At 47.2% G+C, this 13755-nt stretch overlaps 1 protein-coding gene across 3 annotated transcripts in view; it reads right to left on the minus strand.

Moving 5' to 3' along the window:
- Positions 1-13755, minus strand: part of LOC147115490 (rho guanine nucleotide exchange factor 26-like) — a 256726-nt gene that overhangs the window by 12892 nt on the left and 230079 nt on the right. For all 3 annotated transcript variants that reach the window (XM_085989758.1, XM_085989755.1, XM_085989756.1), the window contains 2 exons: positions 3199-3269; positions 1074-1178 (listed from right to left, as the gene is read on the minus strand). In XM_085989758.1, coding sequence (XP_085845884.1) covers positions 1074-1178; positions 3199-3269 — 176 coding nt within the window. The remainder of the gene's footprint in view (positions 1-1073; positions 1179-3198; positions 3270-13755) is intronic.

The raw sequence follows: 13755 nt of genomic DNA on the forward strand, positions 1-13755 counted from the left end.
AATCAAAATGAACCTGCAAAGTGCTGCTCAGTACCCAAAACTCCTTCACACAGCGTTGACTCTCTCCAGAAGTCTCTCTCTCTCTCTCAGAATGCGTGGTGCAAAAATGTCACCAACAAAAAAAGGCAGGAAGCGGTCGCCTTTAAATAGCGCTCCCCCAGTCCCTTCCTGACTGCAAAACGCTCCCCTCAACCTGTCGTTGCTAGCGGCAGGCGGTAAGGCCGGGGGCGCCACTCAATATCCGGTCCGGGGCGCTAACGGGGCGTTGCGCACTCGACTGACGTCACGATCTGTCGGCGCAGGAGATCGTGGCGGTAGTGTTTAGCGCCGCCGCAAAATGTCTAGTTAATTTCGCGAGCGCCGCAAACATTGCTGCGCCCGGGCGCTAGTTGCTTTGCGCCCCATTAGCGCCCTCTTAAGGCGCTAACGGGAGGCGCAAACAACTGAATTTTTCCCCCGATGTTTCCACTTGTGGGGGAGAGACCAAAACAAGGTGCCATAAACATAAGACAGTCACTAATAAATCCAATAGGGAATTCAGGGGAAACGTCTTTACCCAGAGAGCGGTGAGAAGGTGGAACTCGCTACCACAGGGAGTGGTTGAGGCGAATAGCAGAGATGCATTTAAGGGGAAGCGAGATAAATACATGTGGGAGAAAGGAATAGAAGGATATGGTGATAGGATGAGATGAAGTGAGGTGGAAGAGGGTGAAGGGTTCTGACGAAGGGTCATCGACCTGAAACGTTAACTCTGTTTCTCTCTCCACAGGTGCTGCCTGACCTGCTGAGTATTTCCAGCATTTTCTTTTTTTCTTTCTGGCATGGACCAGTTGGGCCGAATGGCCTGTTTCTGTTGTAAATGTAATTCTGTCGGTACACAACACCGGCAATTTTCTCAGCACTATTCCTGTTCTGGTGATGCGAGATTCGTGGTAGTCGGGCAGAAGATCCCGCTACGGTGCCAGAGAGCGAGGAGCCCCATCAACAACCCCCTCCTCCGGATAGACATTGGCCCACATAGTTCAACCACCCCTTTCTGTCGCATCCGAAAGCGCACAGGGTATAACACTCACCGTCCTCCGCGGTCTGGTACAGCAGGACCACATCAGCTACCTGGAGGGACAGCTCGTCAGGCTGTTTGGCCGGGTACGTTCTGGTGATCTCCACTTGGGTCAGGGCTGCCAGGAAGAGAAAGAACATAGAATCATAGAAACATAGAAGATAGGAGCAGGAGTAGGCCATTCGGCCCCTCGAGCCTGCTCCGCCATTCAATGAGATCATGGCTGATCATCCAAACTCAGTACCCTGTCCCTGCCTTCTCCCCATACCCCTTGATCCCTTTATCCTTAAGAAATATATCTAACTCCTTCTTGAATATATGTAATGAATTGGCCTCAACTGCCTTCTGTGGTAGAGAATTCCAAAGGTTCACCACTCTCTGGGTGAAGAAATTCCTCCTCATCTCAGTTAAATGGCTTACCCCTTATCCTTAGACTGTGACCCCTGGTTCTGAACTCCCCGACCATCGGGAACATCCTTCCTGCATCTAGTCTGTCCAGTCCTGTTAGAATTTTATAAGTTTCAATGAGATCCCCTCTCATTCTTCTAAACTCCAGCGAGTATAAGCCCAATCGACCCAATATGGTCAGGTGCCATTTGGCCAGCAAACTGTTTAACCCTTCAAATACTCAATATTTGTGTGGCAGCTTTAAAGAAACAGCATCTGGTCAGACCGGTCAGAATCCAAGAGAGAAGTTACGTTAAACCTGTGTCGACCCTTGGTGAGACCACACTTGCAATACTGTGCACAGTGGTGGCCTCCTTTTACAAAAAGGATATAGAAGCACTGGGGAAAGTGCAATAAAGATTTTACAAGGATGATACCTGGACTGAGAGAGGACAACTATCAGGAAAGACTGAACAGGCTGGGGCTCCTTTCCTCTAGAAAAGAGAAGGCTGAGGGGTGACCTGATGGAGGTCTTTAAAATTATGAAGGGGTTCGATAAGGTAGACGTAGAGAGGATGTTTCCACTTGTGGGCGAGTCCAAATCTAGGGGCCATAAATATAAGATAATCACTAATAAATCCAATAAGGAATTCAGGAGCAACTTCTTTACCCAGAGAGTGGTGAGAATGTGGAACTTGCTACCACAGGGAGTGGTTGAGGTGAATAGTATCGATACATTTAAGGGGAAGCTAGATAAACACCTGAGGGAGAAAGAACTATAAGGATATGTCGATGGGGTGAGATGAAGAAAGGTGGGAGGAGGCTCGTGTGGAGCATAAACACCGACATGGACCTGTTGGGCTGAATGGCCTGTTTCTGTGCCATAAAATTCTATGTAATATGTAAAAAAAAAATCACTAATGACATCATAATGTCAGCTGTGGCTCAGTGGGCAGCACTCTCGCCTCTGAGTCAGAAGGTCGCAGGTTCAAATCCCACTCCAGAGACTTGAGCACATAAAGCTAGGCTGACACTCCCAGTGCAGTGCTGAGGTAGTGCTGCACTGTCGGAGGTGCTGTCTTTCAGATGAGACGTTAAATCGAGGCCTCGTCTGCTCTCTCAGGTGGACGTAAAAGATCCCATGGCCACTATTTCGAAGAAGAGCAGGGGAGTTATCCATGGTCTCCTGGCCAATATTTATTCCTCAATCAACATAACAAAAACAGATTATCTGGTCATTATCACATTGCTGTTTGTGGGAGCTTGCTGTGCGCAAATTGGCTGCCGCGTCTCCCACATTACAACTAGTGACTACACGCCAAAAGTACTTCATTGGCTGTAAAGCGCTTCGAGACGTCCGGTGGTCGTGAAAGGCGCTATATAAATGCAAGTCTTTCTTTTATGACCCGGTTTGAGAGATCTCCAGAATGATGTTGTCTTTCAGGTTTGCTCTCCAGAATGAAGTTCTGTCAGGTATCCGCTGCGAGGGAACCGAATGCACCCGGTTCTGCCGAGGAGTCCCACTAGAAGTTCGACCCTTCTCTATCAATGGCTGACGAGGTGTTTCCAGCGTGTGGCTGGCAGGAATGCAGAAGCCGCAGTTCTCCCCGGCATCCAGTGGGTGGCAGCGCGTGAGCAGCAATCGCTGGCTTCTTCTCCGCAATCGTTCTCCGACTTCTTCCACTACCCACCCCCACCTCCTCCCCCAGCCGGTCCACCCCACCCCCCCCCCCCCTCGGCTGCGCACTTACTTGTCCTGTCTGGGTGTTGTCTCTCAGCGCTGTTCTGCCCCAGGGCTGTGAACCAACGAGCACGGTCGCTCCTGCAAAGAACCAAGAAAAACAAATGAAATTCCATTCCCTCCCAAATGACCTTTCAGTAGCCACGGTTCCCAACCTTTTCCTGGGCCCTTAACCAATTTGCTCGATTCTCATGGTTGAATGAAACTCATTTGGCTTGCAAGCATGTTACAGAGTACTGTGTTATACACCAGCGCATCGTTAAACTTCCTCACAGAAAGCTGCCGATCCTGTTAAGCGCATAACATTTATGCCATGTGTAATACTCGGTGTAGGATCTTCTCTTCACCTCAGTTCCTCATAACTAATTTCTTTCCGTCATCCTTCCTATTTCCCTCCTCCCTGCTCTCCCGAAAGCATCGGCCCCGTGCTGGGATACGGTTCTCCTGATAACCCCCATCACCCTGAGGGACCCGTGCCAGGCTATTCGACTATGGGGGGCATCGCAGCTAAGATGATAATGAGCTGCTATGATCTGCCTGAAAGGGTGGTGGCAGCAGATTCAATAATAACTTTCAAAAGGTAATTGGATAAATGCTTGAAAAGGAAAAAAAATTGCAGGGCTGTGGGGAAAGAGTTGGGGCAGTGGGACGAATTGGAGAGGAGCCGGCACAGGCACGGTGGGTTGAATGGCCTCTTTTGTTGCTGTAGGATGCTATGATTCTACGAATGAAATGGTTGCTGGAGGGAGTTCCAATTATTATGGCAATATTTTGATTTTTCAAGAGCAGGGGATGTTCTCCCCAGTGTCCTGGGCCAATATTTATCTCTCAATAAACATCACTAAAACAGATTATCCGGTCATTATTGTTAGATCCGTGATTCTGAGGGTATGCTGTTATTCAATAACCACACGGATGCTGTAACTTAACAATAAACAGGTATTTACTAGAGGAGGGTAGTCTCAAGACTGGGGGTACAGAGGCATGCGCAAAGCTTATATACAGGTGTGGTCACTGCCGGTACTACAGTATACAGGAGCTGTAAAAGTAGTTATGTCTTAAAGGCACATACACTACAATTCCTCCCCTTTTAGATTAGTAGTACCCCTAATATTCAAATAACAATTAACACTTTAACATGTACATTAAACAACAATAGTCCATTTATAGATTCAGTCTTTGGGGCGGCTTCCTGACCCTTTCGGGATAGCGCCTTTCCTGAGGTTCTTGTTCTTGGTGCAGAGGCGATTCTGACCCCTTTTCATCGGGTAGTTCATCGGGTTCCACTGCTACTGGTTCTGAGGTAGATGCTACCGGTATGTCGGGTTCATCCCCAGGTACTCGAGACATGGGGTTGACTCGTTCCTGTGACGCTAAGATCTGATCAACGTGGCGTCTCACAATGTTCTCCCCGACATCCACTGTGTACATTAATGGCTCCTGCCTTGTGCATATCGTTCCGGGTTGCCATTTCTCTGTTTGATAGTCACGGGCCAAGACTGGTTGTCCTACATTGAAGCTCCTTGTCGGCTTCTCATTGATGTGCTGGAATTGTTTGTCCTCAACATTTCTTCGCACATTTGGTCTGGGCAAGTCCAGACGAGATCTCAACCTTCGGTTAAAGAACATCATGGCCGGGGTCTGGTTGGTAACTGCATGTGTCGCGTTTCGGTAGGCTAATAAGAAATTGTCCATCTTATGCTGTAGTGGAATTTCCTCGTCGCACATGGCCTTTATCGCCTTCTTAAAGGTTTGTACGAACCTCTCAGCCAATCCATTGGTGGCTGTATAATACGGGGCGGATGTGTAATGCTTTACCCCATTCCTTCTCATTATTTTTGAAATTCTTCGGACACAAACTGTGGTCCATTATCAGAGCTAATCTGCTCTGGCAAACCGTTTCTGGCAAATATGGTCCGTAGGACTGCAATCGTTTTCTCTGTAGTGGTTGAAGACATTTTTATCACCTCAGGCCACTTTGAATGAGCATCCACTGCTATTAAGAACATTGAGTCCATGAATGGCCCAGCGAAATCAATATGCACCCGTTGCCATGGAGAGGAGGACCACTCCCATGGGTGTAGAGGGGCATGTGGTGGTGCATTTTGGACCTTCTGGCATCCTGAGCAGCTCTTAGTTAGGTCTTCAATTTCTTGATCGATTCCCGGCCACCACACATAAGCCCTAGCAAGGCTTTTCATTTTCACTCCCCCCAGATGACCTTCATGTAGCTCATTTAGCACTCTCCCTTAACTTGGGTGGAATCACCACTCTGGATCCACACATCACTGTCCCCTGGCATACTGACAGCTGTTCTCTTCTAGATGAGAATGCTGGCAACAGTGAGTCGCCATGTGTTGGCCATCCCCTCACCGTCAAACCATATACCCGAGACAGCGTCGGATCATTGCGGGTCTCCTTCTCTATATCCGCATTCGTTACTGGCAATCGTTCAATTATTGACGAATAAAATATCTCGATAGGGTCCACTGCTGGTGCTTCCTCCACAGTAGGCAGTGGCAGGCGCGATAGCCCATCAGCGTTCCCATGCTGTTTCGTGCCTTTATATTCTATTTCATATTGATTCGCCCCTAGAAACAGGGACCATCTTTGTAACCGTTGTGCAGTCATCACTGGAACGCCCTTCTTAGGATTAAAGATGGAGACAAGTGGTTGGTGGTCAGTCAGCAAGGTGAACTTCTGCCCATGCAGATAGTGGTTGAATTTTTTTACTCCCCATATTAGGCTGAGGGCCTCCCTGTCAACCTGGGCGTAGTTGCGCTCGGCTGAGGTTAGTGACCGAGATGCAAAGGCTACTGGCCTCTCCAACCCGTCTGGGAATTTGTGCGACAGCACCGCTCCAATACCATAGGGTGATGCATCACATGCCAAACAAATTGGTAGTGCTGGGTTGAAATGGGCCAACACCTCTTTTGATGTGATCAATTCTTTACACTTCTGGAAAGCTCGTCTACGTTCGTCATCCCACTTCCATGGTACCCCTGTTTGCAGTAGGGTGTTCAGTGGGTGTAATACAGTAAACAAATTTGGTAAGAACTTGTAGTAGTTTACCAGCCTGAGGAACGACCTCAGTTGTGACACATTTTCCGGTGCTGGAGCCTTGACTACTGCCTCAATCTTGTCAGGGGACTTATGTAACCCCTCTTCATCGATGACGTGGCCACAATACGAGATCTGTTTCTGGAAAAACTCGCACTTGTGGCGATTAGCTCGTAGCCCATACTCCTTTAATCTGGTGAGCACCTTCTCCAAGTTGGCGAGGTGATCACCGTCATTTTCGCCCGTGACCAAGATGTCGCCCAAATAACACTGGGTCCCTGGAATCCCTTGCAGGACCTGATCCATCGCCCTTTGCCAAATAGCCGGAGCCGAGGCTACTCCAAACACCAGCCGGTTGTATTGATAGAGACCTTTATGAGTGTTGATCGTAAGGTATTGTTTCGAAGCTTCTTCTACCTCCATTTGCAAGTACGCCTGGGCTAGATCAATTTTGGTGAAGAGTTTACCTCCAGATAGCGAGGCGAAAATATCCTCAATTCGTGGAAGCGGATATTGTACCGTGTGAAGGACTGGGTGCACTGTCACCTTAAAATCCCCACGGATGCGGACCTTCTTTGGTTCCCCAGGCGTATTACTCAATGACCTCTTCATTACAGGAACGATGGGTGTAGCCCACTCGCTCCAGTCCACTTTGGACAGTACTCCTGAACGTTCCAACCCTTCCAGCTCTGCTTCAACAGCTGGTCTGATCGCATAAGGCACTGGTCTGGCCTTAAGAAACTTTGGGCTTGCATTTTCCTCTATCTCTCCGGTTTGTTTTTTCTTTTTTTTCTCAACGCCGCTCGGTTTTCAACCCCCGGCTGCGCCCTGTGCGCTTCACCCTCTGTCTTACCCCGTCGACGCTGCTTGGCTTTCTCTCCGCCGTCGGTCGGCTCCAGCCGCCGCTGCCTGGGAAGGGTCTGCGCTGGACCTGTCGTCAGTCTCTTGCTGATCGTCGTGGCTGGGGAACCAAGCCCGGCTCTCCACAGCCTCCCCTGCGATGTTCACTCTCTGCCTGACGACTGGGCGGTTGCTCGTGGCCGACGCCCGTGTTCCTGGCCTCGACTTGGTTTTTTTTTAGTTGCAGGTAGATTCGAATCGACGCTCGTCGCCACTGTTAGATCTGTGATTCTGAGGGTATGCTGTTATTCAATAACCACACGGATGCTGTAACTTAACAATAAACAGGTATTTACTAGAGGAGGGTAGTCTCAAGACTGGGGGTACAGAGGCATGCGCAAAGCTTATATACAGGTGTGGTCACTGCCGGTACTACAGTATACAGGAGCTGTAAAAGTAGTTCTGTCTTAAAGGCACATACACTACAATTATCACGTTGCTGTGTGCGTGAGCTTGCTGTGCGCATATTGGCTGCCACGTTTCCTACATTACAACAGTGACTACACTTCAAACGTACTTCTTTGGCTGTAAAGCGCTTTGGGACATCCTGAGGTTGTGAAAGGCGCTATATAAATGCAAGTCAGTCTTTCTTTTGTGGCCTTACTAAGGCGTTATACAGATTCAGCATTACATCTCGACTTGAGGCCACACGAAGAACAATGGGCTAGAAATCCGCCTGCACAGCGCTCGTTTGTCTGTACAGGAAACTCTCGTTTAAACGGCACCTAAATATCCGGAACTCTCTATTAACCGGCAAAATTCTCACTCCGAAAACAACACAATAACCGGAAATGTTGCCGAGTCCGAGTCTCCCACGGTGGCCGAGTTAGTCAGTGGGGGTAGTTCTCCAAACTGCCACTACGCGGCTTCTTGGCGCTGTCGGAAGTCCGAACACCTCAATAACAGGAGTCTGACTCTCCCGCGCTGTATACAGTCGTTTACTGTATAAGTTTTGTTTTACTGTTAAGTAATTAAAGAGTTATGGATTACCCTCAACTGGCAGTACTGTACTTAATCAAGCATCTTCCACCATCCATTTAACACAACATTCTGTAAGTGAGTACCCAACTACTGTATACTGCACATTTCTTGATTTTTTAAATTTTTGTTTGTTAAAAATAGCCTCGGTAGATAACCCTCTCCGTCATCCGGAATTTTTAATCAACCGGCACCATCCCAGTCCCATCGGTGCCGGATACCAAAGAGTTTCCTGTACTTCTTGCCCGCGCAATGGCCAAAAACGTCACGGACAGTCAGTGCACGGATGAAACGCTGGACCCCCCACAGTTTATACAAAAGCAAAATGCTGGAAATTCTGAAATAAAAACAGAAAATGCTGGAAACACTCAGCAGTTCAGGCAGCATCTGTGGAGAGAGAGAAACAGAATCAACGTTTCAGGTCGATGACCCTTCGTCGGAACTGTTCTGACACAAGTGCATCGACCTGAAACATTGGGCTGGATTTTCCGACCCCCACGAGGTGTGTACGCACCCCTAGGGGCCTCACAAGTGCCGGTTTCAGGCGTGCGAAGCGCATGCGCTGAAACCCGGTGACGTAATAAAACTCACTACGCACTTGGTTCGAGTATAAAGCAAGGCTTTAATCAACTTGTTTCAGAACATGGAGGTCTAGTTGTACTTCACTAGTTCCTGTCTTACAAAATGTCCCTTGAAAGCTGGGCCCACGCCCGAGTATTTATACTCCTTGGACGGCGCCACCAGCTGGCCGTCCAGTGTTATTTCATGAGTCGTTTCTTCATAATGATGAGATTTATAACACCCGGCACTTCCGATTGGTGAATAATTCTCCTGACAGATCCTCCGCCTGCCCGGGAGAAGGGCCTCTGTGGGTAGGGAGTTCCACCTTCTGCACAACCTCCACCTGCTGAAAACCTTTCAAAATCTTACGCCTGGTAAAAGCGTAAGGCCTGCTTTTACCAGCATAAGAGTCTAAAATTTTTTTTTAAATTTCACTCATTTATCATTTTAAAATACTTTTAAAAAAGGTAAGTTTATTTTTAGCCCCGCAAAAAACTTCAATTATTTTTTTCAAAAAATTAAATTTTTGTTTAAAATATTTAATTTAATGTCATTTTAACTAACGTTAAATATGGGATTTTTGTTTTAAAATGTATTTAATGTTTTAATGTGTTTTTTAAGTGATCCCCATTCATACTTTTGACAAATCTGTGCGGAAAGATCTGTCAAAAGTGTGAAGGGGGATTCCTTTCTTCCATTGGTTCCTCATGGCCCACGTGATCCCAGGGGCGCTTGCGAGCTGCCTGCACCTCGGCGATACCTGGGCCTCTGCGCATTTCGTACAGCAGAGGCCCAGGATCGCAAGTCTCGGGACCCATGGAGCCGGCAGGTAAGGGTGTAGATTTTTTCCGATTGGAGGCATCTGCCCGCAGGAAGTCTCCGATTGGACATTCAGGGCCGTAAACTGTTTCTCTCTCCACTGATGCTGCCAGACCTGCTGAGTATTTCCAGCATTTTCTGTTTTTAACCCTACAGTTTATAGTCTGTTGATGGGAAGACAGGTTACACATTAGATGGACAAATGGGGGAACAACTGCATGGTTAGCTCACTCCCCAAGACCTGGGCTGCAATATACAATCACTAATGTTTAAACTCAAGCATACACACATATAGACACACACACACAAAGTTACACATACACATACACACAAAGACTCACACACACACATACAGACATAGATATATACACACACACACACACACATACAGCCACACACACATACAAACACACATGCAGACACACACGCACACAGACTCTCACACACACACACATGGACTCAGACACACACATACTGACACACATACATACAGACAGATATAGATGCACACGCACACACAGACTCACACACACATAGACACACACACAGACAACATAGATACACACACACGCAGACACACACACACACATATACAGACACACACACACAGACAACATAGATACACACACACAGACTCAGACACACACATACAGACAACATAGATACACACACACACACTTTCTGCCAGTATCTGAGTGATTGTGCTGTGCTGTGCTGGGCAACAGGAAAGCGAATTCAGCGTTAACGTGTGATTTGATCACACATATGCTCAAAGTGCATTGATGGTTCAGTGCCGACTAACATAAAAGCCGATTGTGAAGCCGAGGGATTGTACTGTGAGATCGCTGAATGAATTATTTGAGCTCTCCTGTCATTTCTGGGCCTGGAGCCATTTTTCATTCACTTATTTTCACAGGAGACTCTCCTTGCTGTGGGACTCAGTGCGCATTCTGTCACGTTATCTATCAAAAAGAAAGGGCTTGGCACATGGAGCTCATGGGAAGCTGCAGGCTGCTTTGGCACCTTGTCTCCTCACCCCCAGTCCCTTTACTAATTACTAACAGCACTGTCAGGCTGATGCTTTATATAGCTGCTTCCTTTTGTGTTCGTACAAAGTTCTGTATTAAATTGTTCAACCCCTCCAATTTCTTTCTCCTCCTCTCATGTAAAGAAGGAACTTGCATTTCTATAGCGCCTTTTACCACCTCAGGGCGTCCCAAAGCGCTTCACAGCCAATGAGGTACTTTTGAAGTGCAGTCGCTGTTGTAATGTAGGAAACGTGGCAGCCAATTTGCGCACAGCAAGCTCCCACAAACAGCAATGTGATAATGACCAGATATTCTGGTTTAGTGATGTTGGTTGAGATAAATATTCTCCCCAGGACTCCGGGGAGAACTCCCCCCCTCCCCCCGCTCTTCTCCGAATGGTGTCATGGGATCTTTTACGTCCATCTGAGAGCGCAGACGGGGCCTGGGTTTAACATCTCTTCCGAAAAGGTGGCGCCTCTGACAGTGCAGCTCTCCCTCCGCACTGCACTGGAATCGTCAGCTTAGACTTTGTGCTCAAGTCTCGGGAGTGGGACTTGAACCCACAACCTTCTGACTCAGCAGCGAGAATGCTACTAACTGAGCCAAGGCAGTTACTTAAACTATAACTTAAAATTAATAGTTTGTTGTCCTTATTAATTTGGTTATACTATGGCTGGTACAGAAACCAGGACTGTACCCAATGCCAGCAGAACAGAAGGTATACTTTAGGGTTGGGATGCTGGCCCTACATTTTGGGCTACACCCTTGAGTTGGACCTCATGAGTTGGACCTCATGCACTGATGACATCATCCTAGTTATCTTGCGGCATCTTACAGAGGACAGAATCCGGAAACTCAATCGGCTTCAAGCTCAACTGAAACCTCCAACGTTCCTCTGGTTCTGTCCGATCTGGAGTTACGGTGTCCTTCATTGGGAAGCCGAGGCGACAGGTTAAGGCCCACAGAGCAAGACATCACCAAGAGTTGGTTAGAAAGATGAGGCCAAACTTGGGGTTTAAAAGCTTCTAGGTTTTCAGGGACGATTGAGGCTGCTAGATTTTGAGGGAAAGAATGAGTTTGAGTATGCGGAGAGACTAGGTAAACCGGGGATGTTGTCCACAGAGCAGAGAAGGTTCGGGGGAGATTTAATAGGGGCGTTCAAAATCATGAAGAGTTTTGATCGAGTAAACAAGGAGAAACTGTTTCCATTGGCAGAAGGGTCGGTAACCAGAAGACATGGATTGAAGATAATTGGTAAAAGAGCCAGAGGAGAGATGAGGAGAATTTTATTTACGCAGCGAGTTGTGATCTGGAATGCACTGGGGTGGTGGAAGCAGATTCAATATTACTTTCAAAAGGGAATTGGATATATACTTGAAGGGGAGAAAACTGCAGGGCTATGGGGCAAGAGCGGTGGCGTGGGACTAATTGGATCGCTCTTTCAAAGAGCCGGCACAGGCACGATGGGCCGAATGGCCTCCTTCTGTGCTGTAAGAGCTTATGAGTAGGAAGAAATGAATTTGTCTTTTGATATCCTGTTTATAAAGTTTCCAGACAACCCACTCATGAATGTCTGCGCCAAGGCTGGCAACACTGAATCCCTGGAATGGATGCTGAGCACAAGTCGCTGAGAGCCATCCAGAATCCGCTGTGTCGGGGCGAGCTGAGAGTTTGCGTGACCTCATTAAAAAACAGCAATCATTCCTTCTTAGGCCACATCTGTGTTCGCGCGATGTGGAAACAGTTTTACTGCCCTTTGGGACTATTCTACTTCAGCCATCTGAAACCCAGCATGAACACGAGAGTTTAATAAACTGCAAATCCATAACAAACGCATAAAGGGAGGGTAGAATCTTCAACAGAGAGGGCTGAGGGGTGACCTGATAGAGGTCTTTAGGATTATGAAAGGGGTTTGATAGGGGAGACGTAGAGAAGATGTTTCCACTTGTGGTCATAAATATAAGATAAGACACTAATAAATCCAATAAGGAATTCAGGAGAAACTTCATTACCAAGAAAGTGGTTAGGATCTGGAACTTGCTACCACATGGAGTGCTTGGGGTGAATAGCTTAGATGCATTTAAGGGAAAGTTAGATAAGTACATGAGGGAGAAAGGAATAGAAGGGTGTGAGATGAGGAGGCTCGTGTGGAGTATGGACCAGTTGGGCCGAATGGCCTGTTTCTGTGCTGTGAATACTATGGAATTCTATGAATTGCTTTGGCTGCTAGTGGTCTAACAGGACTAAACAGACTAGATGCAGGAAGGATGTTCCCGATGGTTGGAGAGTCCAGAACCAGGGGTCACAGTCTAAGGATAAGGGGTAAGCCATTTACGACAGAGATGAGGAGGAATTTCTTCACCCAGAGAGTGGTGAACCTGTGGAATTCTCTACCACAGAAGGCAGTAGAGGCCAATTCATTAAATATATTCAAGAAGGAGTTGGATATATTTCTTAAGGCTAAAGGGATCAAGGGATTTGGAGAGAAGGCAGGAACAGGGTACTGAATTTGGATGATCAGCCATGATCTCATTGAATGGCGGAGCAGGCTCGAGGGGCCGAATGGCCTACTCCTGCTCCTATCTGTAACAATCAAAAACATGTCATTCTATAGTGGACACTAGGTGGAGCCATAGAGCTGTGTAGAGCTGTATGTATTAAGACTACACTACCCAGCTGTATATATATTAAGACTACATTACCCATGAGGCTAGGCTACCCACAAGGCAACAGTCAAGATGGAAGCCTCTACAGATACTGTACCAGTCCACATGTGCTCAATAAAAGTGTCTAGCAAAAGCTAGCTGTGTTCATAATAAGAATGTCTATATATTAATGAACATAACATGGTACCAGGGTGGTGAAGATCTGCTGAAAATTGTGAAAAGCGACATGGAGAATTTGAAGCCACCAGAGCGTTTGAATCTCACAGAAAAAATCGACTACAACTGGCAGACTTTTAAACAGCAATTCGAACTCTACATTGCAGCCATCGGATTCGGTACGAAGCCAGACGCAAGGAAGACAGCGTTGCTGCTCACGGTTGCAGGCCCACAGGCGATAGAGGTATTTAATACATTTGTATTTAACCCAGCGGAGAACAGAGAAAAATTAGAAGATGTGCTAAAAAAATTTGATGCACATTGCTCTCCCAAAAAGAATGAGACGTATGAAAGATACATCTTCCGTTCTCGGACACAGCAACAAAATGAGACTTTTGT

The sequence above is a fragment of the Somniosus microcephalus genome, chromosome 6 (genome assembly GCF_052327205.1).
Source record: "Somniosus microcephalus isolate GS21.2 chromosome 6, FLI_Smic_1.0, whole genome shotgun sequence".
Taxonomy (NCBI): Eukaryota; Metazoa; Chordata; class Chondrichthyes; order Squaliformes; family Somniosidae; genus Somniosus; species Somniosus microcephalus.